The 24897-nt window shown below is 47.9% G+C and overlaps 1 protein-coding gene across 6 annotated transcripts in view; it reads left to right on the forward strand.

The window, feature by feature from the left end:
- The window catches only part of ARL13A (ADP ribosylation factor like GTPase 13A), a 52278-nt gene continuing 27381 nt past the window's right edge, over nucleotides 1–24897 (forward strand). For 2 of the 6 annotated variants that reach the window (XM_045029804.1, XM_045029808.1), the window contains exon 1: nucleotides 22707–23183. Coding sequence is in view for 1 of the 6 variants with exons in the window: in XM_045029809.1 (XP_044885744.1) it covers nucleotides 259–325 (67 nt within the window). In the remaining 5 variants the exon portion in view is untranslated. Of the gene's footprint in view, nucleotides 326–22515; nucleotides 22669–22706; nucleotides 23184–23662; nucleotides 23901–24897 lie in introns of those variants that run through there. The other 4 variants (XM_045029809.1, XM_045029813.1, XM_045029803.1 and 1 more) reach the window with 4 other exon arrangements.

Genomic DNA, 24897 nt, shown 5'->3' on the forward strand with positions numbered 1-24897 from the left:
TGATAAAGAAAGTTAGGGCTAAAAACCAGGAATAACTTAGCATTGCTCTAAAGCAGCTAGGAGAGAGTTATTTGTGGATGGTCTCTAGGAATGCTTCCTATAGTCTTCTCCGAAGACACTAATTATTTGTATCACAGTAGCACTTAGAGCCCTATTATCCTAGGCACTACAGGCCCATAGTGAAACACAGGCCTTGCCTTGAAGAGGTTACCATCTAAATAGACAAAACAGACAGCATTAGTTCCATTTTACAGACAGATGAAGTGGCTTGTCCAAGATCAAACACTGGAGTCTGCTGCAGAGGAGGAAATTGATTCTAGACCTGGTGAGTCACAGTCTTGGGCCTGAACTACAAGACCATCCTTCTTCTCAGCCAGTGTTGCCAACTCTTCTTGATTTTCACAAATCTCACAATATTTGGCACTTTTCTTAAAGCCCCAGCTCTCTGAGTCCTGTGATCATGGAGAATCTTGGCTTTTATTTACAGGGAAAGGGGTGGGGGTGGGGAGTTTCTAGCCCTTACGGTTACCCAACATATATGTGTTCTGTTTTTTCCTCATGATCTTTGGGCCCTGACTCATGATCTCAGAACGTTTTGGGGTTGCAATACTGCTCATCCTAAATATAAAACCCAAATACAGAATTCACTGTATGAGCTTTACTTTCTCTCTGTATAAAGTTTGGTGAGATGATTTTATATGTGGCGGGGAGAAAGGGAGAAGAAGCTTCATGGACTTCACCAGTTCAAAATATTCCCTGCCCAGCAGTTTAGCTTCTGTAAATGGAGAACAGAAGCTGCTCTTAAAGAGCTAAAAGACCAGAGAGCTGAGCACATGCTGCTTGAAAACAAGCCTCTCTCCTTTTCTTGGTGTCTGCCTGGAAACACTATTGCATTAGGACCCTGAAGAAGGCATTACTACTGGAGGAAATCACTGGGTCATGCCAAGAAACGAACTGTCTGCTTCCCAAATATAGTCATGAACGGGGGTAGAAGCAGCTGGGTCTCAGTGGAGAGACAGGCAGTTATGGTTCCCCATCCCCCGTTTTGGATCAGGACTCTCTCTGCAAACAGAATTTGCATTGAGGAATGACTAAATATTTAGCTGTGGCTGTGGGATCTGATGGAGGGGTGTTTTGAAACCTTCCTTCCACTCCCTGAAAAGAAGCAAAATGCAGCTCAGAATGAGGGAGCTGGATTAAATGGGAATCACCAAATATTAACAAATTAAACATTCAACAAACAAAGGAAACCAACACTGAAACTCTGGGTTCAAAACAATTACAGAGCTTAGACCAGCTAAACTGGTGACCAAAGGGATAATGTAGGTTCAAAATCATTTGCAAGTCAGAAACTCCCCCATTTTGCAAAGCAACATAGTGTAGATAACTAAAACTGAACAATTCTTTTTGAAAACCCAGACTGGATTTTTGCTGCTTTTGCATTTCAGCATAGATTTGTCAGTTTTACTTTTGCTTCCATTCGCTTTCAGCGCAAGGTTTCCCTGTGCTAAATAATGCTGCAATATTTGCATTGCAAACACTTCAGGGGGGTGGCTTTAGAAACGTGTTTTGATATGATTTTTCTTTCTGACTCCCTGGAAACTTTTGTATTGCTCTTTTTTGTCTTGTACAACATAAAGCCTGTCATCATCCTGTCATCAGATCTGTGTTGGGGAAAATCCTGCACTTGCATGGAGTCCTGGGGTCAGAGATTCAGTTGGATCTAACTGCAGCAGCCTTGGGGCCGGACTTATATAAAAGCAACCTTTTGTGCTGAGTGTGACTGGTCAGTGTCCGATTAGATACTGAGCAGATAATAACTTAGTACACACTTGGGTAATATTATGTGACCATCTGAGAGCTGATAGTGTTGATGGGAATTTCATTACTTCTCTTGTGGTAAATCTCAGGCATGGGAAATGTTACTGCTGCTTGTTTGCTGAATTGCCTTTTAAAAGAAATCAAGTAATGTCTATTATTTTGGTGGATTTATTTAGTGTAATTCTTTCAAATTCTTTCAGATTTGTGGCAATTCCCATACACACAGCAGGTGACACTGTAACAATAATTAACAGATTCACCTTGTCCCTGGAGGTTTAACCTTATGTGGCCCTGTTAATGCTCTGAGCCAGCCAGAGCGTGTCTGTGAGTGACCTGGCTGTACCAGGCAGGGTCAGGGCCACATCATCATGCCTACCATTGTCATTGCTGCAAACAGCATGAGGAGGCCTCCCGAATGGAGTCCAGGCCAGAGTGGAAGTTAACCCTCTCATGCCCAGGAACCCTTCAGGTCCAGCACTGCTGTTCAGAATCTGTGATCAAAGGGTTAAGAGAGGCCCATGCCCAAATGGAGAGGCACTGTGGAGTGGTAACTAGCACAGAGAAATTACATGCTAACTTCTCCCTGTATGGGAAATGGGAAAGAAAGGGTAACAGACAAGCTAGAAGAAAGCATCTAGGCCTGTCTCTGTCATGGGCTTGCTGTCTTAATTGAGGCCAAGTTCCCCAGTAAAAGCTAGCACAAAAACTGGGTAAAAAGCAAAGGTCTGCCAGAAAATCAGGTGCTGCATCCAAGGTCAGCTTTCCTGTAAAATACACTACAAAACTCCTGGAATGGGAATGGCATAGGAAAACTGAAAGCCCCTGTCCCCTAGCGGCAAATTGCTATGCAAACTAGTCCCATTTCCCAATGGGAGGGGTTGCAAGCTTTACAGAAGGCTGCCCTTTATGGACATTCTCTCCTCTCCCCAGAGCAAAGGTTGGAATTAATTCTCCTATTGCAAATGAATCTAACCCAAACAAGTATCTGTGTATGTCAATCACATAACAGACATTCCTGCGTCCTCAGGGTGTGAAGCCCTAGTCCAGATGGGTGCATCACCCTGACATGCCCCCCAGGAAATCCCAATGGAATCAAAGGGAAACAATCTGGCTCTTCTTGTGGCCTGTTTCCCCATTCTGGGAACTGTTTGCCTTACCTCCTTCAAGCCTGTCTGTTTTCTTACACATCTCATCACTATGTGCTTAAATATCTTTGTTTCATAAGGAATGAACAGGCGTTTGTGCAGTGTTTTTCAGATGCTGAATATGAATATACTCTAGGACACTGCTTATCTCTCTACACTTGATTTCAGGTCCCTGGTTTCCTTCATTCCATGGAGTTAAGAGAACTGTAGTGTGTGAGCTCAAAAGGAAAATTTAACTCCGCCCTCCCAAAATGTCTCAAAAAAGCTATTGACTGGAAAAGAGAGCTGTTGTTAGCCCTGTTTGACAGCGTGCCAGTGCCAAGCTGGGGAACACACTAGGGCAGGGTGCTGATATCCAACAGCAAGCTGAACTTTAGCTAGTGCCACACATAAGGTACATGTACTGCTAGCTAAAGAGGGGTTTAGTGACAACATTCCTCCTATTACAGCAGCCTTCCATCAGGCTATTCCATGTCAGCTAGCATCAGGCTGTTGAAGGCCCTTGATTCATCAGCATCTAATTTTCCTCAGGAAAGGCAGCAGTTATCTTGTGATTCCAGTCAGACCATGTGGTGTTTGTTTGTAATTAGTTCTCAGAGTCTAAAGCCCCCATTATCCGACTTATCATTAGCCACCAGAGCTGTGCAGGAATTTAAAGGGACAGTGTGATATTTAACCATGCATATTTGCCACACAATTTTGCTTTGATTTTTTGGCATTTATTACAAGAGGCACTTCAAGAAAATAATACTCTCTCCCTCTGAAGGTTACAGCTACCATCTATCTTGCCAGTATTGGAACCATAGGAGGAAATGATGCCCACCACACAGAAAGCAGAGCTCATAGTGAGCAGATCCCACTACTCTCTACAGATCCTATGAAAGCATCAGATGGATCCCTTGAGAACAGATCTTCCTTTTCCACTGAGCAAATCAGGACACAGTCACCCTTTCCTTTTTGTTGTCTTCACTGACCTACCTGAATCTTAAGAAATCATTACCCAGTGCTGACTGTAATCATCACTAATTGGTGCCAGGTAATCCCTAGCCTCACTGATTTTAACTGCTAATCCTCATTAACCCTCCTTCCCAACTCTAGTCAATCCCATCTTTTTCTAGCAAATTCTCACTAAGTTGGGCTATTCCTAGCCAGTTTTTGTGGGTCCCAAATAACAGCAAATCTAGCCAATCCTAACTCATACTCACGGTTCTTAAGCAATCCCTGTCAGAGTGAATCGCCAGTGCCTCCCCATCCTCACGGCTCCTTCTCAGTTCTAAGGATGTCACAGCTGTCCTTGTTCACTGGACCTCAGGGGATGCAGCAATGTACACCGAGATTTTTAAAATATGTGCAGACTCTTAAGGGACTTGTGTGCTGGGAGTTTAAACAGCCCCTGAAGTTTCCAGTGCCAGCATGCTCCTTTGCTGCCTTTGAATCTATCACAAAGTGGGCAGTGACAAGGAGGAGACGCCCCCTGGCAACCACACTAGATTCTTGGTCACTGTGTAGCTTGTTAGCAGCCCAAATGGAGAACGTCTTCTGTTATCAACCTGGGGACTAAATTCTACCTCCCAGTCTCACCTGGCAACGGTTACCAGGGAAACCTGGAACTGCTCCTACAATAGAAGAGAGTTGAAGCCCAGGGGCCTCTCCCTGGAGGCTGAGGGAGAGATTCAGCTCTTGCCCACTCCAAAGTAAATCGGGAATAACTTCACTGGCTTCCCTCCAGTTACTCCTGGTTTACGCTGGGGTAGCTGAGAGCAGAATCTGGCCAAGAATAGCTACGCCCCATTGAAACCAAAGCTGGGCTGAGGTGTTTATCTCAAGGCTAGGACGTTTGACTGTGTACCCTGACATAGACTGAAGCAATGGGCCAAATTCAGGCCAGTAGCCAAATGGCCATTGACTTCAGTGGATTAGGATTTGGCCCTGGAATTTCAGGGTCACTGATGCAGTTTTGCCAACTCTCTGATTTTTACTGTGAGTCTTGGAAAATTGCTGGGGGAGGGGTTAAGGTTCCCTGTGAATTGCTGGTATCTGCCTTCAGTCTTGGGAAGGCTTGTCCTTATCGAAAATGGCCACCATCTTCCATTACTCGACTGAAGCCACAGGCCACTCTCAGGGAAAATGGGTGGCCCTTTTGTCACCGTGTGTGGGCCAGGCAGGGGACAGGAAAACATAGAGGTGCTGGAAATGGGGCTCTGGGCACAGCAGGTGGGGAAAGAGTGTTGAAAAACAGGATAGTAAATATGAGGGGACAAGTGGGTGGGGGTTGATGCAGGTAGCAGACAGAGGGGAGCAAGAGGAGACTGTGACGGGCAGGAGACTAGGGGGGAACATGAATGTGGGGGACATGTAGTGGGGTCCTGCAGGCATAGGCGGCAGGTTCGTATAATTTTTGGTGGGGCCCAAAATGGTGCCCCCCCCCCCCGCTCTCACCCTGTAAGCTGATATAAAATGAAGCTACAATGCGTCAGCACCACAAGATTACAAGGGTCATTTAAAAGTGGAAAGTCAGAAGCAGCACTTGCCTGCTTCAATATACGGTATTAAATTTTGTTGCACCTGTTGTGACAAAGTGGGAATGTTCTTAATGTTTTCTCTGAATACTGTGTGGGTGCCTCAGTTTCCCCTGCAAAGTGCCAACTGACGGTGTTGGGGACAAAGAGATCAGGTGGCCTCCTTGTCCGGAAGAGACACAAAGGCCAGATGAGGGAGTGTCAATTTGGAGCTGGCTGGGGAAATCGGGAGAGGCCCAGAACTTGGGTCTGGGCTCCCCACCCCCCAAGATGGACCTGACTGAGGGGTCCTGTTTTCTGTACCTACAAGCTCTGTTTTAGACTGTATCCCTGTCATCTAATAAACCTTCTGTTTTACTGTCTGGCTGAGAGTCACATCTGACTGCGGAGTTGGGGTGCAGGGACCTCTGGTTGCCCCAGGACCTGCCTGGGCACACTCGCTGTGGAAAGTGCATGGTGTGGAAGGGCATGCTGAATGCTCCGAGGTCAGACCCAGGAAGGTGTAAGCTTCTTGCTCTGGAGACAGTCTGCTCAGAGAGGAGGCTCCCCCAGAGTCCTGACTGGCTTTGTATGGAGTTGTTCCAAAGCATCCCAGCATCCCCTTCCACCCCATGCACTTCCCAGAAGTCCGCACAGGCACTGACACTCCCTCCTCTGGCCTTTGTCTCTTTTCCAGGCATTAGGAGGCCACCTGATCTCTTTGTTCTCCAACACCTTCAGTTGGCACCTTGCAGGGGGGTGGCCCAGGCCATCAGTTGCCCGGAGACAGGGTTGCGGCCATTCTCTGTGCAGATGGCATCACACTGGCCCTCTAGGGCTCTGCCACAATCACACCCCCTTTTCCCACCATCTAGATCGTTAAGTGCTAAATACAATGATACTCCAAACACCTTCAGTTGACACCTTGCAGGAGAGTGGCCCAGGCCATCAGTTGCCTGGAGACAGGGTGTCGGCCATTCTCTGTGCAGATGGCATCACACTGGCCCTCTAGGGCTTTACAACAATCACACCCCCTTATCCCACCATCTAGAGCCTTAAGAAATGCATTGGGGAAACTGAGGCACACAGACAGTATTCAGAGAAAACACCTGTATATGACCAGTTACATACTTTGAAGGGTGTAAAATAATCAAATATTGTGCTAAATACAATGATACTCCAAACTGACCACCAAATTTAAGTTGCATGTTTTTCCCCTCAGGTGAGGGTTCTGGGGTGGGGCTGGGGATGAGGGCTTCACAGTGCAGGAGCGTGCTCAGTGCTGGGGGTGCAGGCTTTGGGGTGAGGCAGGGCTGAGGATGAGGAACTTGGGGCGCAGACAGGCTGCCCCAGGGCTAGGGCCAGAGAGGACTCCCCATCACCACCACTGGCAGCAGCAAGCTCCAGGGGAGGGATCCCTCTTCTACCCCCCACAGCACACTCACTCTGCACCACAGTCACTGCACATGCTCCTAGGGCCCCTCAGGTCCAGAAAGCTCACTCCCCTCCCCTATGATGGGTACTGGGGGCGGGGGGTTGCCATCACAGGTGGCCTTCCATGCTGCCCCTCACCATAACTTCACTGTGGATGGGTGATGGGGCTGCCCCTTGCCCAGCATGGGGCAGAAGTGGGGTAGGTAGGGTGGTGGCTGGCTATGGGGTGGGGGAGCAGGGTGTCATAAAATTTATCCAAGCCCCAGCTGCTCAGGTCTAGGAAGCCTCCCTCTCTCATCCCTCCTGTGGCGGGTGGGTTGGTGGGTGCTGGGGGAGGGGGCATTGCCTTCACATGTGGCTTCCTGCCTCCCCTGTGCAGCCTGCTGTGCCTCACTGGGGGTAGGAGTGGGGGCTGGAGCTGGGGCTGGGGGGGAATCATAGGGTCAAACACTCACGGAAGCCCCAGCAGCTGCTAAGGTGAGTGATGTCCCTCTCCTGGCCGGAAGTCCCGTTCGCATCTCCTCCAGGTAGGGGCAGGGGAGGGGAGAAGAGGCCCCCTCCACTCCCCTCCCCCTCTACAGCAGCAGTTAGTTAGCATTGTTCTTATGCTAATGCTGCAGCTGTAACCTTAGGCTACGGCAGCAAAAGCAAGGGAGAGAGACACTCGCTGTGCGCTCTCTTTACATTCAGGCAGGGAAGCTTTGGGGGGGGGGGGAACCTAGCTCCAAAAATTGGTGGAGCAGAGCCCCTGATTATGAATATTCCTGGGGCTTTAGCCCCAAGAGCCCATATAAGTTGGCGCCCATGCCTGCAGGGAGAATGGGTGCGGCAGCTGCCTGTCTTGTCTCCCTGGAAAGGAGCTAGAGAGGGATAACATGGCAGCTCCCTGGGCCCATGGGATATGAGTGGGTAAGTGGTGTTCCCTCCAAGCAGTGGACAGGGAGGGGAATGTATTTAAGGTTGCATTTTGACCCTGAGAAGATTCCATGCAAACTGGGGATAGGCAGCAGCTTCCCCGGAGGTGGAAAAAAATCAAGAGATTGATACAAAACAGTGGGCTTTATTTGGCTTTAAAAATCATGAGATTTTTAGAAGGATGTCTCATTATTTTTGCGGCGTCCTTGTGGCACCTTAGAGACTAACAGATTTATTTGGGCATAAGCTTTCATGGAGTAAAACCCACTTCATCAGATGCATGGAGTGAAAAATACAGTAAGCAGTATATATATCACAGCACATGAAAAGATGGGAGTTGCCTTACCAAGTGAGGGGTCAGTGCTAATGAGGCAAATTCAGTTAAGGTGGAAGTGGCCTATTCTCAACAGTTGACAAGAAGGGGTGAATATCAAGAGAGGGAAAATTACTTTTGTAGTGCTAACGAGGCCAATTAAATCAAGGTGGATGTGGCCCATTTCAAACAGTTGACAAGAAGGTCTGAGTATCAGCAGAGGAAAACTTACTTTTTGTAAAAAGAACAGGTGTACTTGTGGCACCTTAGAGCAACCCATCCATTCCCAGTCTTTATTCAGGCCTAATTTGATGGTGTCCAGTTTGCAAATTAATTCCAGTTCTACAGTTTCTCATTGAAGTCTGTTTTTGAAGTTTTTTTGTTGAAGAATGGCCACTTTTAAGTCTGTTATTGAGGGTCCAGGGAGATTGAAGTGCTCTCCTACTGGTTTTTGAATTTTACAATTCTTGATGTCTGATTTGTGTCCATTTATTTGGTTGTGTAGAGACTGTCCGGTTTGGCCAATGTACATGGCAGAGGGCATTGCTGGCACATGATGGCATATATCACCTGCATCTTCTTGTCAACTGTTGAGAATAGGCCACTTCCACCTTAACTGAATTGGCCTCATTAGCGCTGACGCCTCACTTGGTAAGGCAACTCCCATCTTTTCATGTGCTGTGATACTGCTTACTGTATTTTTCACTCCATGCATTTGATGATGTGGGTTTTAGCCCACGAAAGCTTATGCCCAAATAAATTTGTTAGTCTCTAAGGCAGGGGTCTCAAACTCAAATGACCCCCGCACCGCATCACTGACACGCCTGCCTGGCACAATCCACCCCTTCCATGAGGCCCCGCCCCTGCCCTGTCTCTTCTCCACCTCCCCTAAGCGCGTGCAGTTTTAATAAATATATACACTCAGTAATGCACCTCACTCAAAGGACAAAACACGCACTTAGATTTACTGCCTAAGGCTCTGGGAGGGAGTTTGGGTGGGGGAGGGGGTCTGGATGCAGGCTCTGTGCTCGATGCAGGCTCCAGGCTGCGGCAGGGGGTGGGGGTGCAGGCTTTGGGACGGCGGTTGGGGATAGGAGGGAGTGCAGGTGAGGGCTGTGGGGCTGAGGGCGAGGGGTACATGATGCAGGAGGGGGCTCAGAAGAGGGTTGTTCATGCGAGGGGGCTCAGGGCTAGGGAAGAGGGTTGGGCTGTGGGGTGAGGGCTGTGGATGAGGGGTTCATGATGCGAGGAGGCTCAGGGCTAGGGAAGAGGGTTGGGCTGTGGGGTGAGGGCTGTGGATGAGGGGTTCATGATGCGAGGGGGCTCAGGGCTAGGGAAGAGGGTTGGGCTGTGGGGTGAGGGCTGTGGATGAGGGGTTCATGATGCGAGGGGGCTCAGGGCTAGGGAAGAGGTTTGGAGTGTGGGGTGAGGGCTGTGGATGAGGGGTTCATGATGTGGGGGCGCTCAGGGCTGGGGCAGAGGATTAGGGTGCGGGGGGATGAGGGGTTCATGATGTGGGGGCGCTCAGGGCTGGGGCAGAGGAGGCGGGTGTGGGGGTTGAGGGCTCTGGCTGGGGCTGAGGATTAGGGTGCAGGGGGATGAGGGGTTCATGATGTGGGGGTGCTCAGGGCTGGGGCTGAGGATTAGGGTGGGGGGGCAATGAGGGCTCTGGCTGGGGCTGAGGGTTTGGGGTTGGAGAGGCTCAGGGTAAGGGAAGCCTGCCTTCGGAGGGCAGTCACTAGCGGGCCGCATGCGGCCCGCGGGCCGCATGTTTGAGACCCCTGCTCTAAGGTGTCACAAGGACTCCTCATTGTTTTTGTTGATACAGACTAACACAGCTACCACTCTGAAACCTGTCTTTATTTTGGGGGTCTGACTGATGATTTCAGTGCTTGGGGTTGGTTACACTTCTGAGGTATTTAATCCTTGCCCCCAAAATACTGCCTTTTGAGGTGCTGGGGGTAAAATCCAGACTTGCCTAGCCTCGGGCTTCTGGGCAGTGTCCCTGGTCCTCAGCTCTGGCTGGGCCTGATATTTCAGAGGTGCTGAACACTCATACCTATGTTGTAGTCAATGGGAGATGTGGGGGCTTAGCACCTCTGAAAACTCAGGCACATGGCTTGTGTCTGTGATTAGTTCCTATTGTGACTGGCTGCTTCTTCCCCACTAGCTGGGTTACAGGTAGCCGTGGTTTGAGAGAGAGAGAGGCTAAGGGAATTTAAATAAAATGTTCTTGTAGTGGGTCACACCACCTGTCATCAGCTCTAGGGGAGGCTCCTGCTGCTGTGGGAGGTCTCTGGTCACAGTAAAGTTTTGTTGGAGTTTTAGATAATGTGGTCTGGCTTCTTTCCTTTGCACACCTCTGCTGTTACACGGTAAAGAGCACTATCTCTTGGCATACGACAGTTTATACCAGGGTTTCTCAAACAGGGGTCGCCGCTTGTGTAGGGAAAGCCCCTGGCAGGCCGAGCCAGTGTGTTTACCAGCCCCGTCCGCAGGTCCAGCCGATCGCGGCTCCCACTGGCCGCGGATCGCTGCTCTGGGCCAAAGGGAGCTGCTGGAAGTGGCGCAGGTCGAGCGACTTACTGGCCGCAGCTTCCAGCAGCTCCCACTGGCCCGGAGCAGCAAATTGTGGCCAGTGGGAGCCGCAATTGGCCGGACCTGCGGATGGGGCAGATAAACACACCAGCCCGGCCCGCCAGGGCCTTTCCCTACACAAGCGGTGACCCCTGTTTGAGAAATCCTGGTTTATACCAATATTTGTAAGTCTAGGTTAAGTAAAATTGTTAACACTACAAAAGTCTGCCTGACCCAGCAGCACTTTACACTTAGCCTGGGAGTTTGCAAGTGGGGCTATCTGCAGGGCCGTCCTTAGGCATACGCAGCATACACGGCTGCGTAGGGCACCCGAAATTTGGGCCACCCTTGCGTTTTAGTGTCCATCCCCACACACACACACACACACCTCTTCCTATCCCTATTCTGACCCTTCCTGCAGCCTCCCACCACAGCTGGCTGCTGCAGCCTGGTGAGTCTTCCTCCGGAGGGGATCTAGTATTTAAAAGTGAAAAAGTCTTCCATCCTGCCAGACCTATTAGCACAACACTGAAACTGTTAAAGAGCGGTTCATGTGGTAGTGAAGCCATTTAACCGGCATTTGCCAACCTCCAGGTATATACTGTCAGTTTCTGAATTTACTGACAAAACCAGGTGTGCATTACTGTAATATTTACTCAGAACATGCTAGTCTACAGGACCTTAGTTTAAAATTTGCTTTAAAAATATTTCATTCGTGTGTTGCTGAAGATTATAAAATCACATCTCTAAAAAATCCTTGCATAGATTTTTAGATGCACAATCTGAGTATTCATCTTTAGCTTTAAATGCTAGGATCTTCAGACATATAGTTTTTTAAATAAATCCTTCAAACGACCACCCTTATCTAAAATACACATGCGAATCTGGGCTGCCATCGGGCATAGGGGCACCAGTTTAATAATACTGCATAGGGCCCTATAAATCCTAAGGAAGGCCCTGGCTGTCTTGTGCTTCCTTGGCTGAAATCTCCACTGCTCCATGGACAATACAGGAAGAGAGAGTGTTACCTAGTTCAGAGAGTGGTTTGGTTTGTTTTTTTTTAACATCTGCTTTGCCATAATTGCTCTGCTCTGTTTAGTTGCTGGTGGTCAGACACTAGAGCAAACATAGCCTACTACTGTTGAGCCCCACTGTGTGGCTTATGCTCAACTCAATGAATGTTGCAGTCAAGACATGCTGGCCCTTTGTGGTGTGTAGGAAGCTTTTCCACCAAGTGAGCCAGAAGGGAGAGCCTGGAACGCTATCTTGAGACAGAAGTGGTGTATTTTGCCATGAATTCCCCACTGCAGGCATGCAGGACCACCCAGAGGGGGAGGCAAGTGGGGCAATTTGCCCTGAGCCCCGCAGGGGCCCCCACAAGAGTTTGTCAGGGCCCCTGGAGCGGGGTCCTTCACTCGCTCCAGGGGCCCCGGAAAACTCTCGCAGGGCCTGGGCCCCCAGAGCTTCTTACGCTCCAGGTCTTCGGCCGTGGGGCGTTGTTCCGCCCCAGGGCAAAAGGACCCCCCGCCGCCGAATTACTGCCGAAGTGGGATTCGCCGCCCAAGTGCCGGGTCTTCGGCGGTAATTTGGCGACGGGGGGCCCCGCCACGGGTCTTCAGGGCACTTCGGCGGCGAGTCCCGGAGTGGAAGGACCCCCCGCTGCTGAATTACCGCCGAAGCGGGGGCTCCCCACCGCCGAAGACCCCAGGCCCCCTGAATCCTCTGGGTGGCCCTGCAGGCATGCATATATGTGCACACTCCTACAAAAGCTTAGAGTGCCTTAGGCAAGTTGCCTGCAGCCACACTTTTAAAAGAGGCCACTAATGAGGTGCTTTGGTTTGATGGGGCACAACTTGACACCTTCTGCCTGCCTTGCTGCAAACCATGCACACCACTTAATATCTGTTATATCCTTGGGGGCAGCCAGTTTAGGAAGAAATCACTTGAGGCCAGACAGCAGACAGCTAACAAAACTACCATTTTATTTACAGACACAGAGCTCACCCAACCGGCCGAAACCGGCTGGGCTATCCCCTAATAATCTAACTCAGTTGCCATAGGAACAAAAACCATGACAACCAAATACACAACATATTCCTCCCCCCTTAATAAGAACATCCCCTAAATAAAACACACACTAGACTAGAGAAGGAGGGTAGACTGCCTCCATTTCCTGCTAAACCCTGGGGATTATTTTGCCCCATAACCGTGGGTTCGCCCTAGCTAAAGATCCAGCTGATGAGGAGGCCATCTGTCTCTAGGTGGATTACAGCGAACTTCTGGTGTTGTTGCACCCGAAAGTACCATGGGCTCTGGGTCCGCAGCACGAACAGGTGAGGAGGTGGTATCAGCTCGTGCTGGGCAAAGGGGTATCTCAGCCGCCGGCAGTAATGGAGGAGAACAGTCAGAAACAGGTGATTTGTGATTTGGTGTCTTACCAGAAGTGGTGAAGTCAGACCCCTCAACTGCAGATGTGTCCTGAGGACTGGCATGACCTGGCAACAGCTGATCTACATGTCGCCGCCAGGTAAGATTCTCTGCAGTCCGGACTGTGTAGGAAACAGGTCCTGTTTGAGTGATGATTGTGGCAGGGACCCATTTAGCTCTGGAAGTATAATTCCGAGCCAAAACTGGCTGTCCCGGGCTAAAGGTTCGGTCTTTTGCTCTGGGTGCCCATCTGATAACTTGATTTTGCTGCTGATGTTGCACAATTTGTCGGGGTTCAGAAGGTTTCAGCAGATCAAAGCAAGTGTGCAGCTGTCGTCCCATCATTAGAAAGGCCGGAGATGCCTTGGTCGTAGCATGAGGTGTGTTTCTGTAGGAAAGTAAGAAGGTATCCAGATGCTTTTGAATGGAGTGTTGTCCCCTTGCTGATTTCAAAGCGTGTTTCATTGTCTGCACAAATCTTTCAGCTAATCCGTTGGTGGACGGATGATATGGTGCTGACGTGATGTGGTGTATCCCATTTGCCTTCATAAAATTTTGAAACTCCTGAGAGATGATCTGTGATCTGTTGTCGCTCACAAGTTGTTCTGGCAGACCAAAACGACTAAAGAGTCCTCGTAGTTTTTGGATAGTACTTTCTGCAGTAGTGGACTGCATTATAGAGACTTTTGGCCATTTAGAATGGGCATCTATTGCCACCAAGAACATGCTTCCTTCAAGGGGGCCAGCGAAGTCAATGTGAATACGTTGCCACGGGTTTTCAGGCCAGTCCCATGGGTGTAGGGGTGCCCACTGGGGTGCATTCCTCACACCTTGACATGACATACAAGCTTTTGCCTTCTCTTCAATAGCACTGTCCAATCCAGGCCACCAAAAATAGCTTTGTGCAATTTCCTTCATGCGCACTATTCCACAGTGACCGGAATGTAGCTGTTCTAACATCTGTGATCTCAGTGGTGGTGGAATAATGACACGTCTCCCCCACAACAAACAACCAGATTGGACCGATAACTCCGTCTTCCTTGACATGTAGGTAACAAGGTCGGGTGAGACTGGAGAGGTTTGTCGAAATTTTCCATGCATCACCAGGTCCATAACTTGGGACAATACTGGGTCAATGTGAGTTGCCTTCTTTATCTGAGTAGCAGTGATAGGTGTATTCTCTACCTGTTCAAAGTAGAAGATTTCCTTTTGGGCACTATCTTGATGTTTGACCGGCAAAGGCAACCTTGAGAGGCCATCTGCATTGCCGTGCAGAGTGGATTTCCGATATTTGATTTCATATGTGTGTGCTGAAAGTAACAATGCCCAACGTTGCATACGACTAGCAGCTAATGGGGGAATGCCTGTGTAGGGTCCAAAAATTGACGTCAGAGGTCGATGGTCTGTGAGAAGAGTAAACTTTCGCCCAAACAGGTACTGATGAAACTTCTGAATTCCAAAAACAATTCCTAATGCCTCACGTTCGATTTGGGCGTAGTTAGTTTCTGCTTTGCTTAGAGTGCGTGAAGCAAAAGCAATAGGTCTCTCTTCTCCCGAAGGCATAATGTGTGACATGACTGCTCCCACTCCATAAGGGGAGGCATTGCAGGCCAATTGTAGGGGTAAGGATGGATCAAAGTGCGTTAGAACTTCAGAATTTAGCAATGCATCCTTAGCTTTGTTAAATGCAACATCACAGGCTTCAGTCCACTTCCAGGCCTTGTTCTGCCCAAGGAGCTCATGAAGTGGTTTTAGCAGTGTGGCTAACTGTGAGATGAACTTTCCATAATAGTTCAGTAGTCCTAGAAATGAGCGCAGCTGGCTTACATTTCGAGGTGGGGGAGCCTCTACAATAGCTTTAACTTTTGCAGGGGCCTTATGAAGACCGGCAGAATCGATGATGTGTCCCAAATATTCAACAGAGGGCTTGAAGAATTCACACTTGTCTTTGCGAACTCGTAGGCCATACTCTTCCAGTCTTTGTAGGGTAGCCTCTAAATTCTTTAAGTGATCCTCTTCATTTCTTCCCGTGACCAGGATATCATCCAGATAGCACTGAACTCCTGACAAGCCACACAAGATCTGGTCCATAGCCCTCTGGAACAGGGCGGGAGCTGATGTGATTCCGAAGGGTAGGCGACAGTATCGATAAAGCCCCTTATGAGTCACAATAGTCAACAGCTCTTGGGACTTTTGATCGACATGCATCTGTAAATATGCTTGACTCAGATCAATCTTACTGAACTTTTGTCCCCCAGCCAGGCCTGCAAAGAGGTCATCGATGCGGGGAAGCGGGTATTGCTCTGCACACAACACTGGGTTGACAGTGACTTTAAAATCACCGCAAATCCGGAGAGAGCCATCTTTCTTCACTATTGGAACGATAGGAGTGGCCCATGAGCTATGGGTAACTGGTATTAGGACTCCATTGGTGACCAGGCGCTCCAGGTCTGCTTCGACTTTCGGCATGATGGTATATGGCACAGTTCGGGCTTTCAGATATTTTGGTGGACTGTCAGGTTTAATGTTCAATGTCACAGTGATTCCCTTCATACTTCCCAAATCATCTCCAAAAACAGCAGCATGTTTCCTTAGTATAGGGGTGTGACGTTATTGATATAAATGGGGACCATATAGAACATGGGTTGCAACCAAGGTCCTGTAGTGGCACCAAACCTTGGGTAAAGGGGGTCATCTAAGGTGTCTAAGACCAGGTTCTGGGGTGCTGGTTATGATTATGCTGTCTGTATGTCTGCGTATCATTTTGTAGTTGAAGTTATAAGTATTGGCTCTGTAATGTCCGTATTCTGTATTATGCTCTGCCTCTGGGAAGTGTCCCAGACAAAGCTGATGTTAGCCCGGCATAGCTGGCTTGATGGCCCATTAAAGGGCCATCAGCTACACAATTGACCCATGGAGAGAAGGCAGACACGCCTTGTGACTCAGCAAAGTATGCAGGGACTGGCCCATGTGACTCCAGACTCCATATTTTTGCTGTAAGTTTCCACCGTGAGGACAAAGGGATTCTTACACCTGGAAAAGTCTATATAAGGCTGATGCATCATCTCCATCTGGTCTTCAATCCTGCTTCTGACCTCTGGAAGGACTTTGCTACAAACTGAAGCTTTACACAAGGGACTGAACGACCCATCCCAGTGGGGGATGCATTCCAGAGACTCAATTTGAACCTGCAGTTTACTCCAGCACTGCTGCAAGCCTGAACTAAGAACTTTGCCATTACTGTATGTAATTGATTCCATTTAACCAATTCTACCTCTCATTCCACCTTTTTCCCTTTGTAAATAAACCTTTAGATTTTAGATTCTAAAGGATTGGCAACAGCGTGATTTGTGGGTAAGATCTGATGTGTATATTGACCTGGGTCTGGGGCTTGGTCCTTTGGGATCGAGGGAACCGTTTTCTTTTATTGGGGTGTTGGTTTTCATAACCATTCATCCCCAGGACGAGTGCACTGGTGGTGATGCTGGGAGACTGGAGTGTCTAAGGAAATTGCTTGTGTGACTTGTGGTTAGCCAGTGGGGTGAGACCAAAGTCCTTTTTGTCTGGCTGGTTTGGTTGGCCTTAGAGGTGGAAAAACCCCAGCCTAGGGCTGTGACTGCCCTGTTTGAGCAATTGGTCCTGATTTGGCACTCTCAGTTGGGTCCCGCCAGAATCGCTCCGTCACAGTGGCGTAGTCGTGCTTGGATCCACAGAACCAGGTCAATTAAGCTTTGGGTCAGAACCCCACGCTATCCAAATTTTAACTTTGGGATTGAGAGTTTGGTTGGTTAAAGATCAGTGACCATGAGACAGAAAGCATCAGGAAAAGCAAGGAAACTGCAAGCCTTGAGAGACAGCCTGCAGTTTGATTATGAGCAAGAACTGGCAAAAATTCGAATGGAAGAGAAGCAAGTCTTGGCCCAGCTGGAGAAAGAGGCGGCCGAGAGAAAGAAAGAGGCAGCAGAGAGAAAGAGAGAGGCAGCTGAGAGAGCGAAAGAGGCTGCTAAGAGAGAAGAAAAAGCTCGTAAGGGACGTCTGGAGCTGCTGGCTGCTGAGCAGGAGACTCACAAGATGCAACAGGAAACTGATAGACTCCAGCTCCAAGTCAAAAAAGCAAGGGAAGAACGGCAGAAACTGTATCCTCTTGAAAGTCCAGTTTGTAACAATGTTGGTATGTTGTATAACTCTGAGCAGTTGTCTGGGGGTAACCAAATGTACCCCAACAATGCCACCTTTTATGTCAATGCTGTTACTGTGGGTTCAGTAGGGGGTGGCCCCATAAATGGTGCCAGTGCTATGTATGAGAGTGTAAAAGTCAATGGTAAAAGCTGTTTAGGGCAAACTATGGCTTCTAACATCACTCTTGTTAAAGCAGATCTGGTCAAAGAGGAAGATTATTTACCAAATCAGAGTGTGAATGTTGTAATCCTCTGTGAGTTTACTGTCCGTGTGCCTTTAGCCAGAATCCACCTTGAGTGGAATGGGGCTCAGCATGAAGTGATAGCTGGCGTCAGGAAGTTATTGCCTAAAGATCTTTTAATTGGGGAAAATGTTAAAGCTTTGTTCAGTCCGGGTAGCCAGTCACAGGAGAGGAATAATCTTAAACCTGTGTCTATTGTGAGCAATGATTTGCCTGAGGAGGGTTGCTCCAAAGGTTTGTCTGTGCAAAAAAGCAGTGTGTCTGGGAATGAAGTTTCTGAATGTCTGTCTAATGTCTCAGAAGGAAATCTGGAGTTAGATCAAGAGCAGAAAGATCTCATTGGTGAGGAAAATGTTTCTCAGGAGCAGATTAAAGTAGATGGTCAGGTTAAATCCCTAACTGAGGAAGGAAAGGGTAAATTTATAATGGGTAATGGATTGGTGGCTAGTGCAGCTTGTAGAAGTGAACCTGAAATGGGTAACTGTGATTTGCTAAAAGTAGCTCAGTGTAGTGAAAAGAGCAGCAGCTTATCTGTTGGGAGAGGCAATGTGCCTGATAGGGAAAGTTTGGAGGAGCCTAGGCAGCCTTGTGAGCTGATGGCTTTGTCTAATCAGCAATTTGGGAAGGGAGGGATAGTGGAAGATGAGTGTCCATATCCCTTACCTGTTTCCTGTGTGGAGAAATGTGACAGTGAAGGGAATGGGCCTGTCTCTGTCAGGGGTATTGACTTGCCTATGAAGGAAGCTACCCCAGTCTCCAAGCAGTTGTCTGTGAACAGCCCTGTGTGCTGGGACAAGGGAAGTGAAATCCCAAGCTGTGTGTCTGGTGAAGGAGAATGTGTCTCCTGCTCTTCTGTGTCTGTGGAGCAGACAGAAGGGGCCTTTCAGCCTGTGATGGTTGAGGGTGATTCAGTTGTCTCAAGGTTGGTTGTAAATACAGCTAAAGCCCAGGAAGGGAATGGTCCTAAGTTTGTGTCTGCTGGGGAGAATGGCACTGTGACTAGGTTGCATCCAGTTAGTGTCTTAGCAAAATCCCAGAGACCAGACAGTTCTGGTGCTTGTAGTTTGCCAGTTGCTAATGTGTGGTTGGAAAAGGGTGCAGCAACTCTGTCTGATCAGGGTGATACCCTAGCCGGGGCACAAGGAGAGCATGAAGGTGATTTAAGTGTGTTACCTACTAACAGTTTGACAACTTGTAGCAAGAAGGAAAAGATTCCTGAACTTGTTCATGGCCGAGGGAAGGAGACTGCTTCGGACCTGTTATCTAGAAAGTCTGTAGGTGTGCCTAAAAGGGGATTGTGTAGAAATCCGCCTGTGGGGCCTGAAGTGAGTCTAAGTGTAAGTGAGACCAGAAAGCGGCTGTGGTTGCTCAGGGAAGTGTTCCTGTAGAGCAAGCCCTAGGTGAAGAGGGGAAGGGCAGAATTTCTGTGAGGGGTGAATTGCTGCTTAGAGAAGCTCCTAGGGAAAGGAATCCTCATGGTAGCCTGTGCAAGCAGTTTACTGCAGCTGAAGAGTTAAAAGCTAGTGTCTGTGTTAATGCAAATTACTTGGCTGGCAGGGAGAAGAAAGAATTGCTAATAGCTGTTAGCACAGAGGGCCCACCCCATCAGCCAGTGAATTCGGTTAAGCAAGAAAAATCAGGGTTTAATCCAGAAGGAAAGAGAAGACTCAATTTTGCAAAGGGAAGCCACAGGTTAACCCTAAAATGCCCAATCTCCAATGGTATTGAGCCAAGGGTGTGGCATGACAAATATGATTGTAAATGGACACTTGCAATGAATTTGTTGTTATTACTAATGCTAAATTTTGTAACTAATGTGTTGCTATTGCCAAGAACTGTAACAATGTACAATGTGCCTAATCTTTTGGAAAATCCCTTAAACATGTTGAAAGGAATACATGAAAACACACTTTATGTTAAAGGGCCTTGCTATACTGATGTTTCACAGTTAATGCATGTAAACAGTGTTGGAACTTTTCACAGGGGAAAATACATTCCAGACCTGATGTGCTGTATGAAAGGGGAAACTGAGGCACACTACCATATTGCTTTCATGGCTAAATGCCAAGAGTCCTGTACTATGAACAACATCAATATCTACATTGGTTTAATGTTAATTGGGTTCAAAACATTGGCCAAAGCTGGTATGGATAAAGTAGCTGTTTTCTTTAGCTCTTGGCAAGATCACATGAAACATACAGGAACCATGCTGCAAAAGCTAACCAAGTTATACCTTAAGTTTGTAATGAGATCCATTCATGTTATTGAACATGACTTTGATAAACCATTTTGGTTATACACTGGTACGGCCTCTAGCCCAACACTAGCTGTAGTGAGACAGACCCAAGGAAAGGGGGCTCTTGGGATGCAGTCAGCGATGTTTTGTCATCCCTTCCTGCATCAATTTTGCGTTGGGGGTGTGACGTTATTGATATAAATGGGGACCATATAGAACATGGGTTGCAACCAAGGTCCTGTAGTGGCACCAAACCTTGGGTAAAGGGGGTCATCTAAGGTGTCTAAGACCAGGTTCTGGGTTGCTGGTTATGATTATGCTGTCTGTATGTCTGCGTATCATTTTGTAGTTGAAGTTATAAGTATTGGCTCTGTAATGTCCGTATTCTGTATTATGCTCTGCCTCTGGGAAGTGTCCCAGACAAAGCTGATGTTAGCCCGGCATAGCTGGCTTGATGGCCCATTAAAGGGCCATCAGCTACACAATTGACCCATGGAGAGAAGGCAGACACGCCTTGTGACTCAGCAAAGTATGCAGGGACTGGCCCATGTGACTCCAGACTCCATATTTTTGCTGTAAGTTTCCACCGTGAGGACAAAGGGATTCTTACACCTGGAAAAGTCTATATAAGGCTGATGCATCATCTCCATCTGGTCTTCAATCCTGCTTCTGACCTCTGGAAGGACTTTGCTACAAACTGAAGCTTTACACAAGGGACTGAACGACCCATCCCAGTGGGGGATGCATTCCAGAGACTCAATTTGAACCTGCAGTTTACTCCAGCACTGCTGCAAGCCTGAACTAAGAACTTTGCCATTACTGTATGTAATTGATTCCATTTAACCAATTCTACCTCTCATTTCCACCTTTTTCCCTTTGTAAATAAACCTTTAGATTTTAGATTCTAAAGGATTGGCAACAGCGTGATTTGTGGGTAAGATCTGATGTGTATATTGACCTGGGTCTGGGGCTTGGTCCTTTGGGATCGAGGGAACCGTTTTCTTTTATTGGGGTGTTGGTTTTCATAACCATTCATCCCCAGGACGAGTGCACTGGTGGTGATGCTGGGAGACTGGAGTGTCTAAGGAAATTGCTTGTGTGACTTGTGGTTAGCCAGTGGGGTGAGACCAAAGTCCTTTTTGTCTGGCTGGTTTGGTTGGCCTTAGAGGTGGAAAAACCCCAGCCTAGGGCTGTGACTGCCCTGTTTGAGCAATTGGTCCTGATTTGGCACTCTCAGTTGGGTCCCGCCAGAATCGCTCTGTCACAAGGGGTTAGACTGGTTTCTTCTTTAGTCATCCGGTGCACTTCTGCCCAGTTCAGTTGAATCTTCCCAAGCCAAGACCTACCCATTAAGGCTGGGTAGTTACCTCTTACCACAAACAGTGGCAATTTAGCAGCCTGTTCATTGAGCTTCACCTTAACATCAATAGTGCCCAACATGGGCACAGCTTTTTACGTATACGTCTTTAGAACAGTTTTTGTTGTTTTAAGCGGAAGATGCTGTAGCTTTTTTTTATACACAGTCTTGGAGACCAGCGAGACGGCTGCACCGGTGTTCAGTTCCATGCGTATAGGTTTGCCATCCAACAATGGGGTTACCCAGTATTCATGTGAGCCCATTGCCAAAGACAGAACATGCAGTGACTTTGATCATCCTGGGTCTGCTCTAGGCTATGCAGGGTTCCTCTTTTTGTCAGCCAGACCACAGGCCTTTTTTTCTTTTGTTTACAGGCACACTCAATGTGTCCCCTTTTGCCACAGTGTCAACACACCAGGTCCTTACACCAGCATTCTGATGCCTGGTGACCCGGCTTACCACAGCGGTAACATTCTTGACTCTGCACAGTTTTGTGGGTCGGTTCTTGTGACACTTTTTGAACCCTAGGGGATGCACCGATGTATTGCGCCTCCCTTGTATCCAGTTCCATGGAGACAGCAATATCAACAGCCTTCTGTAAGGTAAGCTGAGCCTTTGTCAGTAGGTGCTTTCGTATAGCTTCACTGTAGAGGCCACACACTAACCTGTCACACAGGGCATCATTTAACTTCTCCTTAAATTCACAGTGTTCTGCTAGCTTTTTTAAAATTGCTACAAATTGTACAACTGTTTCATCTTCCTTTTGGTCTCTTTTGTGGAACCTATATCTTTCAGCAATTACCAGTGGTTTTGGGGAAAAATGGGACCCCAGGATTTCCACAATGTCACTGTAAGATTTAGTCGCTGGCTTAACAGGGTGTAGTAAGCTGCGTAGCAGGGAGTAGGTTTTACAACACTTAAGAATATTGGCACCTTCTTCGCTTCTGTAATGTCATTTGCAATACCAAAAAGCTCAAAACGCTCAGTATACACATGCCACTGCTCTATATTCTCATTAAAAGGTTCCAGTGGCCTGGTCAGAGTAGCCATGATTTTTAGTTTCACTTTCACAGTCAGTGCAAACAAGCAGCTTTTTTGTTTGTTTGTTCTTTACCTTGATTTCTACTTCCTTCTGTTACTGGAGCAGCACCAGAATCCCATCCTCGTCGCCACTTGTTATATCCTTGGGGGCAGCCGGTTTAGGAAGAAATCACTTGAGGCCAGACAGCTAACAAAACTACCATTTTATTTACAGACACAGAGCTCACCCAACTGGCCGAAACCGACTGGGCTATCCCCTAATAATCTAACTCAGTTGCCATAGGAACAAAAACCATGACAACCAAATACACAACAATATCAGTGGGAGCGGCAGGCGCTCTCAGCCCCTTTGGCAGTCAGACCCAAGCTGTCTCAGAACGAGGCACCTGAACTCAGTGGTAACTTCTGAAAATCAGGGCACCAAGTTCTATAGCCCCGTTTCCCAACGAGGTTATACACCTCCCTCTCGCCAAGCTGGTGTGAGGTGAGGCTAAATAGACAAACGTCTGTAACGTGCTTTGCCGTCCTTGGAGAGAAGGGGCTAGAGAAGGGGAAACTATTAATTATTTTTATTTTGATCAGGGTTTTTATTCAGATAAACTATTTTAAAATGAGATCAGGGCTCTGATTTAGTTCAATCCTCTCACCCTGCTGTGCTGGCGCACCTGTGGCAGGTCCAGGCAGTCCAAAACAAGCTGCATGTGAGAGCGAGAGGCCCTCTGCTGGGAGAAGTAAAGTAATGGCAGCTGAACTTTGAATTCCATTTGGAAACTGACTTTTATGGACTTGCCTGATCCTTAGTGTTAATTGAGGGGAGTCCAATGAACTGCTTGGGGAAAGTGGGAGGTTCTCCCTAGCACTGCTCACCCACCACCCTCCTGGCAGACCCAAGGTGCAACAGTGAGGGGTTCAAACCTCTCTCTGCCAGAGACTAGCACTGTGAAGTGAGGCTGTGTGAGGAAGGTCCTGAGGGCTGTAAGTGGGGCCTGGAAGACACAGGTGAGTGACGATATCCAGCACATCTGTTATACGTCCTTGCAGCTGCGTCGTCTTAGCCCTAAGTGATGGGTTATCTTATCGCCCTCTCAGAAGGGGAGTTGTTACAATGGAAGTGCTGACACCACCTAGCCCATGAACTGCAGTGCAGCAGGCTTTCAGCCACAGCCTTATTCTCCCCCCTCCCCCCCCCAGGCTGGAGCAGAGCCAGCAAGTGGGGGAGGGCGTCACATTTCCCCTGGTTGGTGAGTACACTGTCCCTTCTCCAGGAGGTACATGAAAGAAGCAGCAGGAGTTTCTAATGGATGTTTACTCAACCAAAGGGTGGGTGTACATGTGCGCTATTCAGCAGCAACATCCTGTTGGAAACTTCCTGTGTTACTCATTAACCACCTGCCCACTCACTGAACATGTACTGTGACCTAGACTCTAACCCATTAAACAGCAGTGCACAGCAAGGTGTGTGAGAGGAAGGATGCTGGGGAGCCTGCAACACGCCCAATGTATAATGAGTTACATACAATATGCAGATTAGTGGTCAAGGGATAAAGCAATTGCAGGGGCTGATCATATGTAGCAAGCAAGAAACATGTATGTGTTGGGAAGGGGGGTTGTTTATGAAGGAACGATGCATGTTCTGAGCTTTGACTAATAAGGGACAAGCTGAAATGCATTTCTTCGTGCTACAGCCAGAGCCAGCTTGCTGAAAAGAGAAGGAAGGTAGGCCCCAGCCTTCACAACTAGTACCTATGTAGCCCTATTATCACCTAGCCCCATTATCACCTACGTGCCCTGGTGGCCCTCCCACACAATCTCCTAGAGTCCCTGTTCTGAGTCCCAAGTGTTGTCTTTTCCTCCCCAAAATCTGCTCTTCCTCGTGAGCAGATGAGTGTGTGTCACTGCCTCTTCTCTCTGGAAGTTTGTCCCAATTCCTGCAGTGCTTAAGAGAAGGGAGTTTGTTAGAAATATGGAAACAACAAATCTCTAAACTCTCTTCAGCCCTGGATTTCCACTGTGCTTCGTTAGCTGTGTTTGAGGTTCTTTATGTCCATGTTTTCTGTGCTGAATACAATGTTGGCATTAAACATTAATTAACAATAACTTTTTCTGTGCTTGCTCTGCTTGCCTCACTGATGTCAGGCAATTCTATCTGGATCACTACTAGCAGTCTGAAATCTGTTCTCAGACTCTCACTAGTCCTCTCCTGCTCCTTGCTTGCAATCTGCTTATTAGCTCCAAAGCCATTATGCAAATTTCTCCCCAAGATCAGCCCTAAGGAATCAGTGGAGTGATGACTCCAGTGGATCAGCCCACATGATCACAAACACTGATAATCTCCCATGGCAGCTGTGACAGACTGATCATTTCCTGACATATCCTGAATGAATTTTACCGAATTAAGTTAAACCTTATTGAATTAAGGTTAATACCTTTAGGGTGCATTTGTATTAAGAATGCAATTAGTGTATGTGGTGTTGTAGAATTGTATGTAACTTCTCGAGGAGGAGGAGGGGGATGCTAATGTAATTCCTCTGGTTATCAGCCCTTTGAAGCCACCCGTGGAGAGATGCATGTGTACTGGTTCAGAGGTAGAGGGAGTCCAGGGACCAACAGACAAAGCATTTTTTGATAAATAGCCTGGTTTTAAACTGGTTCTTCCTGATCCAGCAAATGGACAGGACCCCTGGTCCACAGAGGGCCTCAATATTTAGGGAAG

The sequence above is a fragment of the Mauremys mutica genome, chromosome 9, assembly GCF_020497125.1.
Source record: "Mauremys mutica isolate MM-2020 ecotype Southern chromosome 9, ASM2049712v1, whole genome shotgun sequence".
Lineage (NCBI taxonomy): Eukaryota > Metazoa > Chordata > Testudines > Geoemydidae > Mauremys > Mauremys mutica.